The sequence below is a fragment of the Trachemys scripta genome, chromosome 24, assembly GCF_013100865.1.
Source record: "Trachemys scripta elegans isolate TJP31775 chromosome 24, CAS_Tse_1.0, whole genome shotgun sequence".
Taxonomy (NCBI): Eukaryota; Metazoa; Chordata; order Testudines; family Emydidae; genus Trachemys; species Trachemys scripta.
In genome coordinates, this window is record NC_048321.1 from 2,907,117 (window position 1) to 2,931,485 (window position 24,369).

Genomic DNA, 24,369 nt, shown 5'->3' on the forward strand with positions numbered 1-24,369 from the left:
CTGCATCCCAACCTTTATGAAGTTTGCCTTAAAACAAATAAATAAATAAATAAAATTCCATGGCTGCACACCCTAATGAAAAGTGCTGTGCACACCTATGTGTGTAACACCAACAGACCCTGGTTGTTATTGGGCAGGATTGAACCTGGAGCCTAGTGTATGAGCCTCTATGCATGAGCTAACAGCCAGCTGGCTCTTAGCTAAGGCTGTAGAGCAAACTCATTTTCTCTCTCTCTCTCTCTGTAAGTCAGCAGTTCCCAAATTGGGGATCAGGACCCCTCAGGGGGTCATGAGGTTATTACATGCATGCACTTTGCATTCAGCATTTATAATAATGTTAAATATATAAAAATGTGTTTTTAATGTATAAGGGGGTCACACTCAGAGGCTTGCGGTGTGAAAGGGGTCACTAGTACAAAAGCTTGAGAATCACTGTGCTAAGTGGTGTCAGTGCCACTAGATAGGACAGAGCACCACACCCAGGAGGTGTGTGGGTTACACACTTACAGCAGAACTGCAGAGTTACGGAAGGGAGGGGGAGGGGTTCATAACTCTGGTTCTTTCAAAAGTTTACAACTGAACATTGGCCTAATGCAGCTCTGAAACTTTACTACCCTGTTTCCCCGAAAATAAGACATCCTCCGAAAATAAGGCCTACTTACAGTTTTGCCTCTCGTTGTAATATAAGGCATCCCCCCGATAATAAGACCTCCCCGATAATAAGGCATCCACCGATAATAAGGCATTTTTCATTTCTGAAAAATAAGACATCCCCTGAAAATAAGACCTAGCGCATCTTTGGGAGCAAAAATTAATATAAGACACTGTCTTATTTTCGGGGAAACAGGGTATGCAGAAGTAACCATCTTCATTGAAATGAAACAAGCACAGGCAGTTTCCTTACCCTGTCAAGTCTTTTTTTAAACTTGCCCTTTATTTTTAGTAGTTTAACACAGCACTGCACTGGATTGGCTTTTTTTTTTTTTTTGGTCTCTTCTGCTGCTGCCGGTTGCGTATTGCTGGTTCCCTCTGAGGTGTGTGGTTGACTGGTCAGTTTGTAACTCTGAGGGTCGATTGTAGTAAAAGGGTAGGTTTACATCACGTGTGGTGATAGCCCCCTGCTATCCTAGCCCCCTGCTCCACACCCAGCAGCTCTGCCGGTGCCTCTCAATCCTGGTCTGCAGCCCCGGCTATCACAGCCCTGGACTCCTCCCCCCCAACCAGCTCTGTTGGTGCCTCTCACTCCAGACCCACAGTCCACTGCTATCCCAGTCCTGGGATCCATCCCCCACCCCCAGCTTTGCTGGAGGCCCTCAATTCTGACCCATATCCCTCTGCTGTCCAGCTCTGGGTTCCCCCACAACTCTGCCAGTGCCCCCAAAAGCCTGACTGAGCACCGTCTCCACTCATTTCAGGGGCTGGAGTCCTGCTCTAATCCTGTGCCATTGACAGGGGATGTGGGGCGATGTTGAGTAACAGGAACATTGAGGCCTGTTGCTGACAGGGTCTCACTGCATCCCTGCAGTCTGACCCCAGCCAAGGCCATCAAAGAGTGGGCAGGAGGCCAGCTGTGAGTGCTGGGCTCTGGGGCTGGCTGGGGGCTGGCAGGGAATGCAGAAGAGGGATTTGTGGGGAAGGATGGTGTGTGGATCTGGGGGGGGGGTCACAGGAGGGCAGGTCTGAGGGGGAGCTGAGGACATGTTTGGGGAGATGTTTCAGAGTAGCAACTGTGTTAGTCTGTGTCCGCAAAAAGAACAGGAGTACTTGGGGCACCTTAGAGACTAACAAATTAGGAGATGGGTACCTGTGAGGGTGCAGCAATGGTTGGGTTTTGCCAGCAGGTGGCGATAACACTCTGTCTGCAGCACCCAGCTGGGTGCAAAGAGAAGCCAGGGAGAGCTCTGCAAAGGTTGGGTGTGTGTGTGTGTGTTTGTCTAGGGGGGCGAGAACAGGTGTGAGGGCTCAGAGGAGCCTGGTTTTTGAAGCAGAGAGAAGAAAACAGGATTTTAGAACCAGAACGGGCTGGGCTGTTCTGAGAGACAGAGCAAAACCCCACTGGAGTTTCATTCAGGAAACTTCCAAGGGGCGTCTTTAACCACCTCCTCCAGGAGCCATTCGGTGCCCATGGAGCAGAGAGATTTCTGGGGAAGCCCTCAGCCCTGCAAACCAGCCAGGATTCGCAGGGTCCCAGTGCAGAGACAGCTTGTAGCCAACTAGATCACAAACACCCACTGGCCAGAGTACCAGCTATTCTGTTCCCACTTGTTTTTGTTGCACCAACAGTCCCTTCCCACCAGGGAATCTCCCGTCTCAGGGCAGCATCAGGCACTACAAGCAGGTGACCTGGCAGGAGCCTAGGGATGGCCAGCCTGGGTCAGCCCAGGGAGGTTTGGGGGTAGGAGTTGGTGTCTGAGGTACATGCTGGGGGAGCCCCAGGTGTGGGTTTGGGGTTATTTCCTTGTTTCACCCCCCGACAGGTGACCAGGTTTCTTTGTTTGTAGGACGCTCCTTTGCTTTCGCATCGCAATTCTCCAGGATTCACCCCCCCAGGTTCCAGGGCAGACGCTTCCTTCCCCTCCCTGGAAAGACAAACCAAGCGCATTTCTAGCTGGGATAGGTGGTTAAGAGGAGGGGTCAGGGGTGGGATAGTCCCAGAGTGAGCAGTGGGGCCAGTTGTTCTGTGGGCCGTTGGGTAGCAGGTTTGGTTGAGGGTCCAGAACTTCTCCTGCCTCCAGCTGGCAGCCCACACTTAACAACCTCACCTGGCCCCTCCCCAGTCCATTGTCCTCCAGCTGGTCACACCCAGCCTGCTTCCTGTGGAGGGTGTGTGACAGGTTCCCCCCGGGGTGCCACCTGGAACTGGGGTACCACTGAACCTCTGATCCACCAGCCTGGGCTCCCTCTCGCACTGTGCTGCTGTGCCAAGCCGCAAAGCCCTCTCTGGCCTGCACTTTCACCAGCATTCACACAGGTAGGGACACACCCAGCTGCAGTGACATGCAGGTGTGGAAGTGGAGAAAGGGATGTGAATATAGAAATCTTAGTTTCTAGAAATAGAATAAGAGTCAGGCTAAGAAGTCAGGCTGACACTGGCTCTAATAACGAGATTTGAAAGCAAGGCCTAGGCAGAGAAGCAGATGAGAACAGACTGTAAGAGTTACTGTTTTGACTTTGTCTTAGATAAGAATGGAATGGAGACTGTAGCAGAAAAATAATGAGAAAGGTGAGATATCAGAGAGAAGTATGTATAACAAAATGGCTTGTTGCTTATTCTTGTATGTGAAAAAGGTATAAAAGCTTGCTCTAATTGTTTATCTTTAGAGACCTACTTTGGGAGGGGAAACTCTGCCCGTATGTACTCTCCCGACTAACTGCAGTTGCTTGAAAATAAACTGCCCCTGGCTTGTTGCTTTAACCCCAGAGAGTGAGAACTCGTTTTTCTCCCACATAGGCTCTCTAACCACCAGATTCCCAGCCTGGGACCCCAGAGCAGTGCCGTCCTGCTCTAGTTTAATACCCGGTCCGCCTCTCCCTCAATATGAAGAGAACAATGCACACTTGTGGTAACCATGCAGAGATTTTACCCAAGCACTCCAGTCAAAGCTCAGTGGTTTAGATTAAAACAAAAACAAGTTTATTAACTACAAACAATAGATTTTAAGTGATAGCAAACAGATCCAAGCAGATTACGTTGCAAATAAACAAAAAATGCAAACTAAGCTTAATATATTACATAGATTGGATGTGAAAAGCAGATTCTCACTCTAACTGATGGTACAGGACATTTGTAGATTCTTAAGGCACAAGCTACACTTGCTTTGCAGATTGGAATCCCTGGGTGTTTCATACACAGGCAGAAATCCCTTTAGCCTGGGTCCAGCACTTCCCCCACTTCAGTCTTTGTTCCTCAGGTGTTTCCAGGAGTCTTCTTGTGTGGGGAGTGAAGAACCACAGATGATGTTACTCCCTGCCTTATATAGCTTTAGCATATAGTGGGAACCTTTTGTTTCAGACGTCTGATGAAGTGGGTATTCACCCACGAAAGCTTATGCTCCAATACTTCTGTTAGTCTATAAGGTGCCACAGGACTCTTTGTTGCTTTTTACAAGCTGTTAACATTACATAGCACATGTGCTTTCGGTACAAGGTCGCATTTTGCCTCTTATATTGAGGGCCTGCTGGTTTAGTGTGAGAGATCACACACACAGGGCTGGGCAATGGAATTCTGCTTGGGCAGCCATGGTAAGCCACAGTTTTTTGGCTTCTTTAACCTTCATAACATGTGGGAATGGTTTCAAACAGCAGCACCCTTATTTCCCATACCAAGCACCCATTGGGTTGGCCATTTAAAATGGGTTGGCCATTTAAAAGGAGAGGCTGCAGTTTTCGGGTTAACGTGCAGCACAAACCCAACTAAACCCCGCCTCACACCCATTTCTCTGGGATGATCGCTTCATCCCTCCTCCCACTGCGTGGCTAACAGCGGGGATGATTTCCGCCACAGCAGCAGGAACGGTCACCTCTGAATGTCCCCTTAATAAAATTCCCTTCTTTCAACCAGGTGACCATGAATGATATCACTCTCCGGAGGAGAACACAGAGAGATAACGAACAGATGTTGCTTGACTGCTTTATTTTCTTGTGACCATCTCCACCTTCATTTGTGTTTCCTCGGTGTCACTGAACCGATGTCCTTTTGTTAATCAACTTGTCATATTTTAGTTTTCAGAGTAGCAGACGTGTTAGTCTGTATCCGCAAAAAGAACAGGAGTACTTGTGGCACCTTAGAGACTAACAAATTTATTAGAGCATAAGCTTTCGTGGACTACAGCCCACTTCTTCGGATGCATCCGAAGAAGTGGGCTGTAGTCCACGAAAGCTTATGCTCTAATAAATTTGTTAGTCTCTAAGGTGCCACAAGTACTCATATTTTAGTCTAAACCAACCCAGTGCTGCCTTGGAATGGGAGTGATTGTTAATTCCAGTCAACATGGTCTCTTCCAACCTCAATCTTCTAAGAGTCTATGATCTTTTCTAAATTCCTCGCTGTGCTCCAACGTTTCAAGGGGTTCTGGGGCTTCACCCTTCATCTTTCTGCTCCTCAGCCTCGAAGCGTTCAGCAGTCACATCGTTCCCGTCACAGATTCATAGAGTCCATGGTCAGAAAGGTCCACTGTGGTCATCTAGGCTGACCTCTTGTACAGCACAGGCCAGAGAACTGCTCCCAGATAACCCCTAGAGCAGGTCTTTCAGAAACATCACCTATCGAGTTAAAAATTGTCACTGATGGCGAATCCACCACTACCCTTGGGAAATTGTTCCAATGGCTAATTACTCTCACCATTACAAATTTCCACCTTAGTTCCAGTCTTTATTTGTTGAGCTTCAACTTCCAGCCATTGGATCATGTTAGACTGAAGAGCCCACTATTAAATATTTGTTCCCCATGTAGGTACTGCAATCGAATCACCCCTTAGCCTTCTCTTTGTTAAGCTAACTAGAGTGAGCGCGTTGAGTCCATCACTATAAGGGAGGTTTTCAATCACTGCTCCCTTTAGGACATGTATTTACTATCGCAGGCCATGGCTATACCTGCTTGTGCCCTGATGTGCCTGGGGCAGCCCTCACTGAAAACATCAATGACAGGGCAGACTGCAAAAAGGAGAGCAGATTCTCCCAAGACTGGTGGGTCACACTGAAATTAAACTCCCCAACCAGTCACAGACTGTGCTCCTGATCCCCCTCACTGGTTATTGAGAATCTGAAAAAAGAAATCACACAGCCCCCTTCATTGCATTCCAGTTCTCTGGCTCCCAATCAGCACCTAGGTCCAATACAGTGAGGAGTTATTTAAAAAACTCTGCTCACTATACTAAACTTTTAAACTCCTGGTTGGATGCTTTGTGAACAGATCTGCTCACGGGATTATTGTGGGGCAGGTCTTTGGCCTGTGTTATCCAGGAGGTCAGACTAGATGGTCACAATGCTCCCTTCTGGCCTCGGACTTTGTGACTCTATGAATCTGCCTCCTGGCATAAGCTTTCCCTCCTTATTCAATACATTTCCCTGAATTTCCTTCTACGATGCCCAGGGGTCAGTGTGATATTGCTTTTCACCAGTCCATCCATCGCTCCATCCTTTGGGCTGGTCTACACTGAGGGGGGGTCGTCGATGTAAGATACGCAACTTCAGCTACGGGAATAGCGTAGCTGAAGTCGACGTATCTTATTTCGACTTACCTCGGGTCCTCACGGCACGGGATTGATGGCTGTGGCTCCCCCGTCGACTCCGCTACCGCCACTCGCCCTGGTGGAGTTCCGGAGTCGACGGGAGCGCGTTCGGGGATCGATATATCGCATCTAGACGAGACGCGATATATTGATCCCCAATAGATTGATTACTACCCGCCGATTCGGCGGGTAGTCTGGACGTACCCTTTGGTGCATCTACCTATTGTTCCATCCACCATCCACTGCTCTCTCTTTCTCTCTATTTATCTATTCAGAGAGCAGGATGGGGGCTGAGTAGGGGGCTCCGGGCTGCAGAGAGCAGGGCAGCGGGGGTCAGAAGGAGACTGTTTGTCTATTTAGCCACATGCAAAGAGAAATGGCTAACTAACTAAGATGTAGGTGGGTGAAAAATAATGACACAGAAGCAAATCCAAAGCCTTTGCCAGAAGCATTTATTGATTCATAGATTCTTAGAGCGCTTTCAGTTGAATTCAGGATTCTCCTTCACTTACTGTCCCAAAGTGTTGCTGTGCATCTGTGTGTTAAACACCTGTTGCACCCCACCCCAGAGGAGGCTGCATCTCAGTGCTGGGCAAGCCATCCCCGTGCGGCTGTTCTCAGTTGCCCCACCCCAGAGGAGGCTGCATCTCAGCGCTGGGCGAGCCATCCCCATGCGGCTGTTCCCAGCTGCCCCACCCCAGAGGTGGCTGCATCTCAGTGCTGGGCTAACCATCCTTGTGAAGCATCGCTGTGCGGCTGTTCGCCAGCTGCCTCCCCAGAGGTGGCTGCATCTCAGTGGCAGGTACAGCGACCTCAACATAAATAATTTGCATAACACTTTGAGACAAAAAGGGGCTTGGTAATATTAGTAAAAAACACAGAGAGTTTTGAAATCAGGCATTAATTTGCAATCTAGACTAAGATCTTCAGCTGGTGGAACTCCATTGCTGGGTCTACGCTGATTAACAGCAGCTGAGGACATCCACCGCCATAGCGTTTAAACAGCATCTCTGCATTGCAAGCAATCCACAAAGTCAGCTGCTCTGCACAGGGATCTAGGGAAGGGAATTTAGTGCTTGTGCTAAGCTGGGATCCGTTGTGTCTTAGAGCCTGGTGGATTTCCCGAGGGCGACCTGAATCCTTAGAGGGCTTCAGAAATTCGTATCTCAGTCGTAATCTAAAAAAAAAAAAAAGGGTGGGGGAAAGGTTAAATAAAGCAACCACTTAACTTCCTCTTCGTTTGAGAGTCAAAAATTCTGCTATTCTAAAAATACAGGGCTAGATGGGCCCATGGTCTGAAGTGGGGCCATGGTGGGGGGGATACTAGGTCCACTGATCTGATCTGGGGTGGCGATGGGGGTTGGGGGAACAATACGAGGGTAGATGGGCCCATGGATGGCAGGGTGGAGGTGGGATACCAGGTTAGATGGGCCCATTGATCTGATCTGGGGCAGGAGATACCAATCTGGGACACTGGCCCCTTAGCTCCTTTGGACACAGGCTCTTGGTTCTGCTCTGCCCCACGTACCATCCTGGGGGTTCTCGGAGAATCTCCAGTAGCTGAGGACCTCGCCGATGTTGTCCAGGACTGTCCCATCGGGCAGGCGCAGGTCGTCGGCACTGTTCCCGTTGTAGTTCCCGCAGGCGGCTTGCACCTTCCTGGCAAGCTTCCCATTAATTCTCACGGTCACGTCCCCACTGGTGCTGAAGAGAACCCGCAGTGCCGAGCCCTGGGCCACGGTCACCACATTCCCTGCCCGGCTCACTGACACGATTCTGGAGGGCCTGGCCGGGAGCCGCACAGGGCGCCCATTCACCTGGAACATACAAATGGAGAGGTCACTGCCAGAGATGCCAGACAGACAAAGAGAGGGGATAGAGAAACACCTCAGACTGTGGATAGAGAGTCTGCGTCGGGTGGGTACAGAGACAGACACTGTAAGTGCCAGGGATGGAGGGATGGATGGACAGACATTGCAGATGGCATGGATGAATGGATGGACACTGTAAGTGCAAGAGTTGGATGGACGGATAGACATTGTAGATGGATGGATGGATGGATGGACACTGTAAGTGCTAGGGATGGATGGGTGGATGGATACTCCAGGTACAATAGACAGATGGATGGTTAGATGGATAGACAGATGCTATAAGTGTTATGGATGGATGGACACTAGGTGCTATGGATGGATGGAAGGGTGGCTGGCCATTGTAGGTGGCATGGACGGTGATGGGAGATACAACAGATGGTTAGATGGATGGACAGATGCTATAAATGCAATGGATGGAAGGATGAATGGATGGACATTGTACATGGCATGGATGGATGGATGGTGATGGGAGATACAATAGAGGGATGGTTAGATGCTATTGATAGATGGATGGATGGACAATGTAGGTGATATGGCAGATGGATGGACAGACACTGTAGGGGCAATAGTCAGACAGACTGACAGGCCCCCATTGGCACCTCCCCAGCATTCCCCCTTACCAAGACTCTGCCGTTGCGGTTGACCAGGATGGTGAGCTTGTGAAAGTAGACGGTGATGGCCGTGACTCTGGGTGCACGGCACTTTTTGCAGGTCTGGAACTCTACCACCACCCGGAACCAGCTGGGGGCCCTGGTGTCGATGAGTGAGGAGATCTCATAGGTGCCATCCAGGGGCACCTTCCCTGAGACCCCATCGTAAGAGGTGAAGACGTCGCCTCGGGTGACGGTGCAGTTCCCGTCCCGTCTCACACAGCCCCATCGGCCTTGGCTCAGCTCGCAGAGTTCCCCTGCTGGGCACTGGAATGACTGGCACACCACCCCACCTCTTGGGATGCACCTGCACCGCTGCCGGCACCGTGCCGTGAGCACCCTCTCACCTGGCTGCCAGGAGAGACAGATACATGGTCGGACAGAGAGCAGACTCCGGGGTTCTATCTCCAGCTCTGGGAGGTGGGTGGGGGCTGGTGCTTAGAGCGCGGGAGAGGGGGCTGGGAGCCAGGATTCCTGGGTTCTGGGAGGGGAGTGGGGTCTAGTGGGTTAGACCAGGGGGGCTGGGAGTCAGGACTCCTGGGTTCTAACCCCAGCTCTGGGAATATCCAGAATGAAATGTTACTTCCTTTCTGATTTCATAATAGCAGCTTCAGACTGAAGGATTCCAACGTTAGGGTATTTGAGCTATCCATCCCCATTCACACCCCTCCATCTCCCCACATCCCCCTATCTCTCTCTGTTCCCCTCTCACACATCAGTCCTGTGCTGAACCCCTGGTTCCCCAGCTCTGTGTGGGGCAGCCGTGGATTCTCATTTGGGTCCTTCTCTGCCTCCAGATGCCTACCGCACTGGGCTTGCCCTGTCGGGCAAGGGCTCACCTTGTAATACCTGCCCTTGCGGAAGCAGTGGCAGTGCCGAATGGAGACGCATTCGTTGCCGGCCCTGAAATAGCCTTTGTTGCACTGGCACCCTTCAGCGCAGATCTTGGGGCACTTGGTGATGTTGGCCACTCCTTTGCAGCCACTGGAGCAGGGGTTGGCACAGAGTTTGTAATGGCTGTTGGCTGGGCAGTTCATGGCTAGAGGGGAAGAGAGGAGAATAGAGAGGGTTAGTGCATAGAGGATGGATGAGGAGGGAATGAACAGTAGGAGGATGGAGAAGGGGTTTTATAAGAGTGTCCTCTTTCTGCGACTCTTGGATGAATGGGTGGATGGATGGACAGATACTGCTGATGGATGGAAGGATGGAGGAGGGGATGGACGGAGATACTGAGGATGGATGGATGGAGGAAAGGAGCAGTGGAGATATTGCAGATGGATGGATGGGGATACTGCTAGATGGATGGAGGCAGGGATGGATGGATGAATGGATAGATACTGCTGATGGATGAGGAAGGGATGAATGGATGGACAGAGATGCTGATGGATGGATGGAGGAAGGGATGAATGGATGGATAGAGATACTGCTCATGGATGGATGGAGGGATGGATAGCTAAACAGAGATACTGCTGATGAAGGAATGACAGAGATACTGTAGATTGATGGATAGATGGACAGACAGAAATACTAGGATGGATGGAAGAAGGGATGGGTGGATGGATGGACAGAGATTCTGGATGGATGGATGGATGGAGATACTGTGGATGGATGGATGCATGGATGCAGCAGATACTGCTGATGGATGGATGGAGGGATGAATGGATGAATAGATACTGTGGATAGATGGATGGATGGTCAGAGACTGCAGATGGATGGATGGAGGTATGGATGGGTGGACAGCTACTGTGGATGGATGGTTGGATGGACAGAGATATTGCAAATAAAGGGATAGATGGATGAATTGGTGGATAGATGGAAAGAAAGCTATTGTGGGTGGCTAACTGGATGTATACTGCAAACGCATAAAAGGATGAGGACAGAGATATCATGGATGGTGGAATAGATACTGTGAACGGATGGGTGGATAAATACTGTGGATGGAAGGATCTGTGGAAAGATAGATCCTGAACAGGGATGGAGGGACTGAGAGAGAGATTTCAAACAGATGGATGGATGAATGTGGAGGGAAGGATACTGAGGAAGGACGGATGGACAGTTGGGTATAGATATAGATATTGTAAGTAGATGAATGCTGTGGATGGAGTGGAAGGAGAGAGAAATAGATTCTGAAGAGAGGTGGATGCTGTGAATGGATGGACCAAGAAAGAAGTGGATGGAGGGATGCAGAGACAAGCTGTGACGAAGTTGGGAATTTTTGTCATGTTTTACATGACTAGTGTGCGTGCACCTCAGTTTCCCTGTGTGCTGCATGTTTAACAAGGTGGTGGGAGAGAGTTTGTTGTTGCAGAGGACCAGGTGTGACCTCGCCTATCAGCCGGGAACCCCAGACAATGGCCTGGAGATGGGAAACCCTAACAACTGGTGACCTGGTGACTAAGAGGCCCACCCCAGCTTGGCAGTCAGCCAGTTCAGGCCAGTGGGAGGACAATGGGCTGAGGAGAGAGGACCCCGGTGACCTGACCAACCAGTTCCAGCCAGAGGGGAACAAAGAACTGAAGAGAGAGGGCCCCAGCGACCTGTTTACCTGGACAGAAGACAAAGGATGGGGAGGAGCTGTTGGGGCTGGTGATATCCAATGCCTAGCTGGACTGGAAAGAGAGCAGGCAGAGCCTACCTGGATGCGGGAGAGACTTAGATGTGCTGTGCTGAAGGAGGCCAGGCCTGAGGGCCCTGAGAGTTTCCTGTGCTGTGTTCAGACACTCAATAAACCCTCCTGTTTTACGCTGGCTGAGAGTCGCTCCGGTCTAGAGAACAGGGTGGCATTATTCCCTCTGGGAGTGGAGGCCCTGGGGATCCAGAGCGAGTGGACTCCCTGAGAGGGCCAACGGTAAGAAACAGGCGTGCTATGGCTCAGAGAGGTGCGGTTCCAGGAGGTGGAGGGGCTTAACCCCCGAGAGAGAGTGGACCCCCGAAAAGGGCATTGCAATAAAGGGGGTATCCCCGAGGGACCATACGGGGCCAAGAGTGGGCACGACCTGTGAGTCTGTGACACAAGCAGAGGGATATCGAGGAGGGATGGACTGGGTTTCAGCCATGGGCAACACTTACGGCAGAACTTCTTGGTCCTCCAGGGCTTGATCTTGACACCAGCGGCCTGGCAGGCAGTGACGTAGCTGTGGATGGACCTGCACATCAGCCGCCGGTTCCCCCCAGCTTTACACAAGTCGTGCACACAGTTGTTGAAGAAGACGGTGGGGTTGAGGGTGGAGTAGCAGGCACTGAAAGGTCCATAGGGTGCCCGGATGATGCCGCAGTAGTTGTTGTGGACGTAGCTTGCCTTCCGGGACTCCTGGCAGGCGGGGCAGACCAGGCTGGCACAGCCGTGGTCACACACCGCCCCGGGGACTTTCACCCTCCAGGAGACACCCAAGTCCCGCAGGTCTCGGGCCAGGTGGCCGTTGGGCCGCAGGAGATCGTCGTGTGGTTTGCCATTGTAGTTGCCACACAGGCCACAGGTCTGGCTACGGTAGCTCTTGGGCACAGTGATGGCCAAATAGTAGTTCAGGTCAAAGGAGATGTGCAGGCCAAATTTGGTGTGCAACACCACATTGGCACCATGGTAGTAAACACGCACCAAGCCACTCTCCAGCTGGAAGGGAAGGTAGTAGGAGATGCCATCCACCTGGGGCAGGGGAGGGGAGAGAGTGGGTTTAATAGGAACTGTGGCATTTACTGTGTAAGGCAGCTACTGCCTATGATAGGTCCTCTTACATATCCTTCCATCCATCCCATTCCCCTTGTCCATCCATCCATCCATCCATCCATCCATCCATCTTTTCCGTCCATTCACACCCCCCTTGGCTGTCCAGCCATCTACCTTCTCCATCCCATCCCCCTCGTCCGTCCACCCATCCACCTTATCCATCTTGCCACCAATTCACCCACTCACCTTATCCATCCATCCACACACATTCCCTTCCTTCCATCCACCAGTATCCACCCACCCAATGAGCTGTATCGATTCATCCATTAATATCCATTTATGCATCTCCTTATCCACCCATTAATCCACCTATTCACCAGTCTAGTATCTATCTCTCCACCCTTCTCTCTCTGCATCCCCTTATCCTTCCACCTATCACCCTCTTGCATCCCTCCACCCCTCTTCCCCATCCTGCCTTTCCCTCATGCCCTGCCACCTTTGGCAGCCAATCAGAGACAGAGGCTCCCCAAGAGCCCTATGTGTGCTCTTACCAGGACAATGCCGTTCCTGTTCCGCACTAATGTGAATGTGCGTCTGTAGACGATGATGGACACAGTGTTGGTGACAGCAGCTTTGCTCCTGCCCAGCCGTTCATTCTTCACGTGGATGGCAAAGGAAGGCAGGTAGCCCTTTCGGACACAACTCTTGGCAAGGACGTAGGTGCAGTTGCCTTGAAAATCGAAGGGGAAGCCGTCGAAGGTCAGGTAGTGGGGGTCACCAGCGGCATGGCATGTGCCAGTCCTGGGCACCACTGGGTGGCACTTCTGTATGCCGTCCACTACCCGGCACTCCTCGTTGGGGCCGCAGGAGAAATGGTGGCATTCCACGATCCCTCCGGCCTGGCATGAACACTTCTGCTTGCAGAAGCCGTTGGGGTAGAAGGTCTCGCCTGGCTTGTAGTAGAAGCCCCGGTGGACGCAGCCGCACTGGGAGAGGGGGACGCACTGTTCACCGCTCAGCACAAAGCCTTCGTCGCACACGCAGCCCTCCCGGCACTTGCTGGGACAGCGGGTCGGGACATAGAGACTGCGGCAGGTGGCTGGACAGCTGCTGGAGCACATCTCGTAGTGGCTGTTCTGGGGGCAGGGTGGCCCTACGAGGAACATCAGAGGGATGTGGATGTCCCAGCTTCCTAGTGCTGACCCTGACCCCTATTCCCGTGATCCTCTCTCCATCTCCTCTATGCTCCCAAACTCTCTTCCCCTCTTTTCCATCCCCCAACAACCCATCCCCTCCTCCCACATGTCCCTGCCCCTCTCCCACCCAACCAGAGACTGGAGAGAGGACCTGCCCCTTGGATCCCACCCCATCCCTGGGCGGCTGGGACCATGGAAGTGTCACCAGCTGGCTTGTCCGTGGGAATGTATTTATACAGAGTGCCCAGTGGGAATCAAACCTGGGACCCTTGGATCTAAAAGCACGAGCCCCAGGGGTGAGGGAAGAGATGACACACCATGCAGTGGGCACACTCACGGCAGAATTTATTGGTCCTCCACTCATAGACCTTGATACCAGCTGCTTGGCAGGCTGCAGCGTAGCAGGCGAGGATGTGGCAGACCACAGTCTGGTTGTCCTTGTGGGAACAGCGGTCGAAGATGCAGTCTTTGAAGTACCCCTCTGGGTTCACCTTGTTGTGGCACTTCTTGAATGGGCCATCCCTGGCCAGGAGGAGCCCGCACTCTTTCTTGCCCTTTCTATGCTGCTTCTCCACCCTCGCTATGTCCATGCAGTCTTCCTTCTCCATCTCCATGCAGCCTGGGATGTCCCGGACCTTCCAGCTCCTTCCAAAGTCCGATGGGGTGGGCGCCGGCAGCAGGTTGCTCATGGTCATGTCATTGGCATCTTCCCCATCAAAATTGCCACACAGGCCACACACTGAGCGGCCATAGGTGGCTGGCACCTTCACCCGGATGTGGTTCTGGCCATCAAAGGTCACTGTTAGGCCAAAGGCCGTCTTCACTACTATGTCCCAGCCCCGGTGGTAGGCAGAGATCTTGTCATAGTCAATATTGTAGGGGAGGTTGATCTGCAGGCCGTTCAGCTGTGGAGGGTAGCAGTGGGATACAAGGGGAGAGAGAATACTCCAGGATTAAAACTGATCTCTGGCCATGGAAACATCTTTAGCCCAGGAGAAAACACCCTTCGGTGTCTAGGTGAATACAGATCCCGCTCAGTGGGCACAGGACCGAGACTGGAACATCTTGTACATCTTTGACTCACAGAGCCTAATCCAGAGTCCTAAGTATTTAGTCAGTAGTTTTTATTAATTACTCATGATTCATTCCTTACTCAGGAGTTACTCATTCCCTACTCACTACCTACTTATTCCTTACCCCTTAGTAACTAAGGGATGGGCAAACTTTTTGGCCTGAGGGCCACATCTGGGCATGGAAATTGTATGGCGGGCATGAATGCTCACGAAATTAACAATTAATGTTCAAACAAGGACATAAGAACATAAGAACGGCCCTACTGGGTCAGACCAAAGGTCCATCTAGCCCAGAATCCTGTCTTCTGACAGTGGCCAGTGACAGATGCCCCAGAGGGAATGAACAGAACAGGTAATCATCAAGTGATCCATCCCCTATCGCTCATTCCCAGTTTCCGGCAAACAGAGGCTAGGGACACCATCCCTGCCCATCCTGGCTGATAGCCACTGATGGACCTATCCTCCATGAATTTATCTAGTTCTTTTTTGAACCCTGTTATGGTCTTGGTCTTCACAACATCCTCTGGCAAGGCGTTCCACAGATTGACTGTGTGTTGTGTGAAGAAATGCTTCCTTTTATTTGTTTTAAACCTGCTGCCTATTAATTTCATTTGGTGACCCATAGTTCTTGTGTTATGAGAAGTAGTAAACCACACTTCCTTATCTTAACAACACAAGTTTGTTTCAAAATCAACACTATTAAAATAATTCTGTTGAACAATGCGCTGTTAGAAAATTACATTACTGAGCTGTTTGTTGATTACTCACTCCTTACTCAGTAGTTACTCATTACCTACTAAGAAGTTATAACTTCCTTGCTCCTTACTCAGTATTTGTGCCTTATGCTTTCCTTACTCAGTATTCACTACTTACTAAGAAGTTATGCCTTCATCAATGTTTATGCCTTACTTTGTACTTACTCACCTCTTACTCTGTAGTTACTACTTCCTTTCTCCTTATTCAGTACTTACTCATTCTTTCTCAGTATTTACTTGCTATTTACTCATTCATTATCCATGACTTACTCATTCCCCACTAGTTGCTCAGTAGTAAATTCATTTCTTGATCCTTTGTCAGTATTTATTCACTTGCTCACTCCTTACTCAACACTTGTTCCTTATTTAGTAGCTACTCGTTACATATTCCTTACCCACTACTTATTCAATACTTATTAGCTACTCGCTAATAACTCTTTACTCATTCCTTACTCAGTAGTTTCTCTTTACTCATTCTTTATTCTGTATGTATTCACTCTTTGGTAGTACTCCTTGATGTCAAAAGAAGGTGCCTGCATCTGCGCAGCTGCATGCAGTGACTGCACAGTTACCCTGCAACAACTGCACACTTACCCTGCAGTGACTGCACACTTACCCGGACCTTTCCGTGGATAATGACAAGCTTCACTCCGTAGACCTGGATCTCTACCACCTTGGTGCCAGAGCCATTCTTGCTGCCCTTCCTCTGGTACTGCACCAGGACCTGGAACTTCACCAGGATGGAGTTCTTGTGGCACAAGCCAGCCAGGAGGTAGACACAAGTGCCGCGGAAGTCGTAGTGCAGCCCGTCGAAGGTGATGTAGTGCGACTCCCCCAGGGCGGAGCAGGTTCCGTAGCGGGTGGGGTAGCAGCTCCGGATGCCGTTGGCCACCCGGCACTCCTCACCCTCCTGGCACCGGGAGATCTGGCAGGTGACCTTCCTGCTGTGCAGGTTGCACTGGCACTTCTGCCGGCACATCTTATCCCCCCAGAAATGCTCTCCGGGGGCGTAGAGACGCCCCTTGTGGATGCAGCCGCAGCGCCCCTTGGGGATGCACTGACCCCCGTCCAGCATGTAGCCCTGCTTGCACTGGCAGGTCTCCATGCAGGGCAAGCGGCACTTGTCCAGGGATGCAAAGTCGTTACACGTGGAAGGGCAGGCAGAGCCACAGAGCTGGTACTGGCTGTTCTCTGGGCAGGGCAGAGCTGTCAAAGGGACAGGACACTAGCGTCAGTGGTTACTGCTCCCTAACAAAGCCATGGCCACTGGAGTCTCTGCTGCATTATACGCGTGCCCCGGGGTCTTCTTCTGCTGTGCAAACACAGGCCTGGGCCTCCTGTGCTAAAGTGGAATTGCTCTCTGTTGACAGCAGTATGGGGGGTATGACACACAGCTGTTCAAATCTGATTCCATCCAGCAGTGGGTGCGGGCACACACACACACACACACACACACACACACACACAGACCAGATGCAACACATCCTGCGGGAGGTGGTAGTTATTACACATGCACACTGCAGACAGTATATTCATCCATCCAACTAGTTACAGTCCATCTCCATCCACAGCATACATCTAACCGCCCTTCTGCAATATCTATCCATCCATCTTCCATCTGTCTCCATCTCTCCATCCATCCGTGGTATCTATCATCCAGTCTATCCAGGTATCTTCCATTTGTCTCTATCTATGTGTTCACCTCTCCATCCATCCATGGTATCCACCCATCCATCTAATAGATGTGTCTGTCCATATATGCATCTACTCTGTCTATCCACCCTTCTATAGGACCTATACCTATCCTTCCATCCAGACATTAACACCACATTCCATCATATTGGGACCCAGAGCCCCATGCTGGTGGAAACCCAACAAAATGCACCCATTGGACAGAACACCCATGTCCTCAGCCCTTCCCCACACTCCCAGCACTCAATGATATGGCTGCCCATGGCCCCAGGGCCGGTGGAAGGATGTTTCGCACCCTAGGTGAAACTTCCACCTTGCACCCCCCCCCCCCCCCCCCCCCCCCCCCAGGCGCCCCCCCCCGCGGCAGCTCCCCCCTCTGCCCTGAGGCAGCTCCCCACCCCCTCACCCTGAGGCACCCCCCTCGCCCCAGCTCACCCCTGCCCCGCCTCCTCCCCGAGAACGCCGTGGCTGCTTCACTTCTCCCACCTCCCAGGCTTGCGGCGCCAATCAGAGCTGGGAGAAGTGAAGCAGCAACGGCGTGCTCGGGGAGGAGGCAGGGCAGGGGTGAGCTGGGGTGGGGAGTTCCCCTGCGTGCCCCCCCCCCCTTGCTGCAGGCGGCCCTACCTGCGCTCCACTGCCCCAGCTCCCTCCGCCTAAATGCCAGCGGCGACCAGGGCAGCCAAAGATCCAGCTGCCGCAGTCACTGCTGAAGAAAATGGCGCCCCCCAAATCCTAGCACCTTAGGCAACAGCCTAGGTCGCCTAAATGGTTGCACCGGCCCTGCATGGCCCCATCTCCTCTCATTACTCACGGCAGCCGGCTTGCTTCCTCCAGTCTTTCACCACTGCGCCCTCCCGTTGGCAGGCGTCCGCGTAAGTCTTGAGCGCCCGGCACAGGATCTGCTTGTAGCCATCGTAGGTGCAGAGGTCGGCCACGCAGTCATCCAGGAAGGCTTTGGGGTTGATCAAAGCATGGCAACGCCGGAAGGGGCCATTTTGGGCTGTCTTGGTGATCAGACCACAGTAGGCCTCTCCGCGGTAGTGCCTCACCAACTCCGGTGAGCAGCCCCCACACTTCCCCTTGCAGGCATGCCGGCACTGTCTGTCACCATCCTCCACCTTCCAGCTCTTGCCAAACTCCAAGGCATTGGCAGCTGGGTGCCCCGAGGGGGTGAGGAAGTCATCACTGGGGTCCCCATTGTAGTTGCCACACAGGCCACACAGCCGGCCCAGGAAGGCCTTGGTGACTTTGACCACCAGATAGTAGTTCCAGTCGTAGTAGACCTTCAGGCCAAACTCAGCCTCCACGACCAGCTGGCCTCCCCGTTGGTGGAGCCAGAGCTTCCCGTCGTGCAGGGAGACAGGCAGGCGGGTCCGCTGGCCGTTCACCTGGGGAGGGTTAAGGGAACAGCCTCCATCATGCTAAATGCCGAACACCAGGCTGAGGGGAAGAGCAGCCTTGTGGCTAAGGCCTTGGCTGGGGTCTTTGGAAACCTGAGTTCAAGTCCCACCTGTGTCACTAGGGCTTTCCCTCAGCATTGGCTTGGGAGCTGGGCTAGGCCTCAGCAATGTTGATTCCTGGCTCTGTCCTTTGTACTAGGGTGGGATTTTTTCCCACCACCCTTTACAAGGGATCTGGATGCCAATTTCCCTTGGGAACCAGGCAGCCTACCTGGCAGAACTCAGCCATAATCTCCCAGTGCCAGGACCTCCTCCACTGGAGCATCTATGCCCCTCGCAAGCATTAACGGATCTAACTTCACAACCCCTGGGAGAGAGAGCAGGGCCATTATCCACAGAATACCTGGATCAAACAGAGAATCTGTGGCACAGCAGGGAATTGTAAACCAAGATCTCCTACCTTGTATGCTAGCGCTGCAACGTCCTCCCATTTCTGTTCAGCTTGTGAGATCTTGGGGGGCAGGGAGTGTCTCTCGCTGTGAGTCTGGGCAGTGCCTGGCACAACAGGGCCCTGATCTCAGGAGGGGCAGGGACTGTGTCCTGCTGTCTGGGCAGTGTCTGGCAAAAAAGGGTGGCTACTGGATGCATCTGATCCAGGGCCGGCTCCAGGCACCAGCTTAACAAGCAGGTGCTTGAGGCGGCCAAGGGAGAGGGGCAGCACCTGCGGCAATTCGGGGGCGGCAGGTCCCTCACTCCCTCTAGGAGCGAAGGACCTGCCGCTGAACTGCCGCCGCCGCCAATTGCGGCTTTTTTTTTTTGCTTGGGGCAGCAGAAATGCTGGAGCTGGCCCTGATCTGATCCACTCTGTTATAGTCAGTGGAACCTGATTCTCCACTCGCACACAAAGGTGTAACTCCATTAGCTCCAGTGGAGTCACTCCGAATTTACATTGGGTGAGTGAGAAGTGACTTAGCCCCATTGACCCCAATGGCATGGCTGTGGGTTGCACTGAGTTCCTTACCCTGGCGAGCCCATACTCGTACTTGACCATGGTGATGTTGTAGTGGTAGGCCTTGACGGTGACCTGGCTGACGAAGGAGACCCGTGTGTTGCCGCGCTTCTGGCTCTTGGCGATGATGTGGAAGGCAGGGAGCTTGGGCTTATGGCTGCAGGTCTTGACCACAGTGTAGCTGCAGGTGCCATGGAAGTCGTAGCTGTGCCCGTCAAAGGTGTGGTAGTGGGGGTGGCCTGAGGCCCAGCAGATGGGCTGGGAGCGCGATGCTGGGACGCACTGGGGCCAACCACCTGCCACCTCGCACACCATCCCTTTGCTGCACTGGACAGTGTCGCAGGACTTGTGGGTTGGCACGCACTTGGGCCAGCCGTTCACCACCTGGCACAAAGTGCCTGGTTTGCAATACACACCATCACAGGAGGGTTTTTTTGGCACGCACTTGGGCCATCCATTCACCATCTGGCACACGGTACCTGGTTTGCAACGGATGCTAGCACAGGAGGGTTTCCTTGGCACACACTGGGGCCAACCATCCACCATCTGACACAAGGTATCCGGTTTGCAGAGGATGGTTTCACAGGAGGGTTTCTTTGGCACACACTGCGGCCAGCCGTTCACAATATGGCACACAGTACCTGGTTTGCAACGGATGCTGTCGCAGGAGAGCTTCTTTGGCACACACAGAGGCCAGCTGTCCACCATCTGGCACACGGTGCCTGGTTTGCAATGCACACTGTCACAGGAGGGTTTCTTCGGCACGCACTTGGGCCAGCCGCCCACCATCCGGCACACGGTACCTGGTTTGCAACGGATGCCATCACAGGAGGGTTTCCTTGGCACACACTGGGGCCAACCGTCCACCATCTGACACAAAGTATCTGGTTTGCAACGGATGTTCTCACAGGAGGGTTTCTTCTGCACGCACTTGGGCCAACCATCCAGCATCCGGCACACGGTACCTGGTTTGCAACGGATGCCATCACAGGAGGGTTTCTTTGGCATGCACTTGGGCCAGCCATCCACCATCTGGCACACGGTGCCCGGTTTGCAGGCAGTTTCAGCACAAGACGGTGGAGACAATGGGGCAGCTCTGAAAAATCGCATACACTTGGGCCAGCCATCGATGGCCTTACACACAGTCCCTTCCTTGCAATGTACTCCCTCACAGGCTGGTGGGGTGTGCACACACTCTGGCTGGCCATTCACCAGTTTGCACACAGTGCCCTGTTTGCACTTGAAGTGGTGGCAGGATGGCACTGGGACACAACTGGGCCAGCCATGAACAATCTCGCACACAGTCCCTGGTGGGCACTGGAAATTCAGGCAGGATGGTGGCACGGGAACACACCTGGGGCCATCCTTCCCCATCTCGCACATGGTCCCTTCTTGGCACAAAAAGGCAGCACATGATGAAGGCGGGGAGGAGACACACATGGGCCAGCCTTGAAGCATCTCACATACCATGCCCTCTTTACAATGGGTGTTCTGACAGGACGGCACAGGGAGGCAGTTGGGCCAGCCGTTTACCATCTTGCACGCTGTTCCTTCTTTGCACTGGATTTCTTTGCAGGATGGTGGGATGTGGACACACTTGGGCCAACCATCATCAAGCTTGCACACAGTCCCCTCTTTGCAGCGGGTGTTCTGGCAGGATGGCACAGGGACACACTTGGGCCAGTCACCTTCCTCCCGGCAGAGGGTCCCTTCTTTGCAATGGGTATTCTGGCAGGATGGTACAGAGACACATTTTGGCCAACCATCTTCAACCTTGCACACAGTCCCCTTTTTGCACTGTGTGTTCTGGCAGGACGGCACAGGGACACACCTAGGCGAGCCATCTACTATGCTGCAAAAAGTCCCCTTTTCGCAGTGGGTGTTCTGGCACGATGGCACAGGGACACACCTGGGCCAGCCATCTGTATCTTTGCACACTGTGCCCTTTTTGCACTGGGTGTTTTGGCAGGACGGCACAGGGACACACCTAGGCGAGCCATCTACTATGCTGCAAAAAGTCCCCTTTTCGCAGTGGGTGTTCTGGCACGATGGCACAGGGACACACCTGGGCCAGCCATCTGTATCTTTGCACACTGTGCCCTTTTTGCACTGGGTGTTTTGGCAGGACGGCACAGGGACACACCTAGGCGAGCCATCTACTATGCTGCAAAAAGTCCCCTTTTCGCAGTGGGTGTTCTGGCACGATGGCACAGGGACACACCTGGGCCAGCCATCTGTATCTTTGCACACTGTGCCCTTTTTGCACTGGGTGTTTTGGCAGGACGGCACAGGGACACACCTAGGCGAGCCATCTACTATGCTGCAAAAAGTCCCCTTTTTGCAGTGGGTGTTCTGGCAGGATGGCACAGGGACACACTTGGGCCAGCCATCTGTATCTTTGCACACTGTGCCCTTTTTGCAATGGGTGTTATGGCAGGACGGCACAGGGACACACTTGGGCCAGCCATCTATATCTTTGCACACGGTGCCCTTTTTGCAATGCATGTTCTGACAGGATGGCACAGGGATGCACTTGGGCCAGCCATCTACGACCTGGCACACGGTCCCCTTTTTGCAGTGGGTGTTCTGACAGGATGGCACAGGGATGCACTTGGGCCAGCCATCTATGATTTGGCACATGGTACCCTTTTTGCAATGAGTGTTCTGGCAGGATGGCACAGGGACACACTTGGGCCAGCCATCTATGACCTNCAGGTCAGCACAGGGATGCACTTGGGCCAGCCGTCTATGACCTGGCACATGGTCCCCTCCTTGCAGTGGGTCTTCTGGCAGGATGGCACAGGGACACACTTCGGCCAGCCATCTATGATATTGCACACTGTCCCTTCCTTGCAATGGGTGTTCTGGCAGGATGGTACAGGGATGCACGTGGGCCCACTGTCTGCCATCTGGCAAAAGGTCCCGTCCTTGCAATGAGTGTTCTGGCAGGATGGCACAGGGACACAGCTGGGCCAGCCATTCTGAAGTTTGCACACAGTCCCCTTTTTGCATTTGATGTGATGGCAGGACGGCGGGCTGGGGACGCACCTGGGCCAGCCGTGTACAATATTGCAAGTAGTCCCTTCTTTGCAGTACACTGAGTTGCAGGTTCGAAAGTCAGGGATGCAATCTGGCTCTCCATTCTTGTCGATGCACTGGTGCCCCCTTCGGCACTGCACCCCACTGCAGGGATCTGGGTGCTTGGGATGCTCGAGACTAGCAGCTGAGGAAGAAAAATACACACAATTCATTGAAAAGGCCACCCTGGAAGTATCACTCATGCTCATGGCAAGACCTGCCACTTGGGTGGTATCTAGCGGGAGCTGGAAACGAAGCTGGTTTCTGCGAACAGCAGTGTGAGACAGGACGGCACAGGTACCCACCTGGGCCAGTCATCTATGGCATTGCACATAGGCAGCCTGCATCTGTCCCCATTATTTGACTCTAATTAAGCCTGCGTGTCTGTCACATCTAATAAGCAGGGGAAGGCTGTGCCTCCACAAACACCCCCGCGTGGCCCTTCTTGCTGTTTGTTGGCCCCAGCCCAGGCAGGCTGCTCCTCTTCCAGGAAGGGAAGCCTGCTGGGGCTGGGGCTTGGGTGGCTGGGACTTGGAGTAGCTGGGACTGGGAGGGCCCCTGGCCCAGGGGCTGTGCTGCTCAGTGCTCCAGGGCTGGGGGGGGCACATGCCACCCGCCTGCCCAGTGCTCCGCGGCTGGGGGCTGTGCGGTGTCTGGTGCTCTGAGGCTGGGGGGGTGGGCCGCTGGCCTGGTGCTTTGGGTTGGGTGGGGTGCATGCCTGCCCAGCGTTCCGGGGCTGGCGGCCACCTGCCTGTCCAGTGATCCAGGGCTCAGGGCTGCAGGGAGTGTGTCTGGGCTTGGGGGGGAAGGAGGAGGGAGGGACGGGGCCTCAGGTGGGAAGGGGTGGGCCAGCCCGGGGGCTAGCCTCCCCAAGCCACTAGTTCACCCACCGCCCATGCACGCAAGTCATGGATTTCATGACTTTCCGTGACCTCTGTGACTTCTGCAGCCAGTGTGGCTGGCTAAGGGGCTGCCTGAGCTGGGCAACCTCTGGGCCAGCAGCAACAGCAGTTTGGGTGTGGGAGGGGGCTCAGGGCTGGGGCAGGGTGTTGGGGTGCAAGGCAGCACTTACCTGGGGGTGGCGGGGGAGAAGCTCCCCGGCTCCCACCGGCATGTCCCTGCAGCTCCTAGGCGGAGGAGCCAGAGGGCTTCGCGCACTGCCCACGCCTGCAAGTGCTGCCCCTGCAGCCCCCATTGGCTGCGGTTCCCAGCCAATGGGAGCTGCGGAACTGGCGCTTGTGGTGGGAGCAGCATGCAGAGCCCCCCTGGCTTCCCCTCCCCCGAGGAGCGTCAGGGACATCAGTGGGAGCCAGGAAGTTCTCCCCCTCAGGTAAGCATTGCCCCCACCCCAACACCCTGCCCAGCCCTGAGCCCCCTCTCCTCCCAGCACCTGTGGGGGGTCCTGGGTTGTGTGCCACTGCCCGTCCCCCACCAGCACCAGTGGGGGTCCCGGGTCACGTGCTGCCGCCTGCCTCCCCCCAGCACCAGCGGGGATCCCGGGCCACCCCTGCCCAGCACCCGAGGCCCCCTGGCCCAAGTTTTATTTAGGGGTATATAGTAAAAGTCATGGACAGGTCATGGGTTGTGAATTTTTGTTCACTGCCCGTGACCTGTCCATGATTTGTACTAAAAATACCCATGACTAAAATGCAGTCTTAACTCCAATATGTAATACATCAAGGGGATAAATGTCTGGGAGGGTGAAGATCTATGAAACTGAAGGAGAACATTGGCACAAGAACCAATGTGGA

The 24,369-nt window shown here is 53.3% G+C and overlaps 1 protein-coding gene across 1 annotated transcript; it reads right to left on the bottom strand.

Annotated features, from left to right (window-relative positions):
• Nucleotides 1–7,396: 7,396 nt before the first annotated feature.
• LOC117869831 (IgGFc-binding protein-like) lies at nt 7,397–22,936 on the bottom strand. The gene is given in 12 exon segments (XM_034756941.1): nt 7,397–7,407; nt 7,759–8,047; nt 8,722–9,102; nt 9,591–9,790; nt 11,821–12,394; nt 12,967–13,568; nt 13,949–14,516; nt 16,056–16,645; nt 17,943–18,519; nt 19,553–22,266; nt 22,269–22,763; nt 22,924–22,936. Coding segments are annotated over 12 exon segments (7,014 nt in total).
• Nucleotides 22,937–24,369: the final 1,433 nt, after the last annotated feature.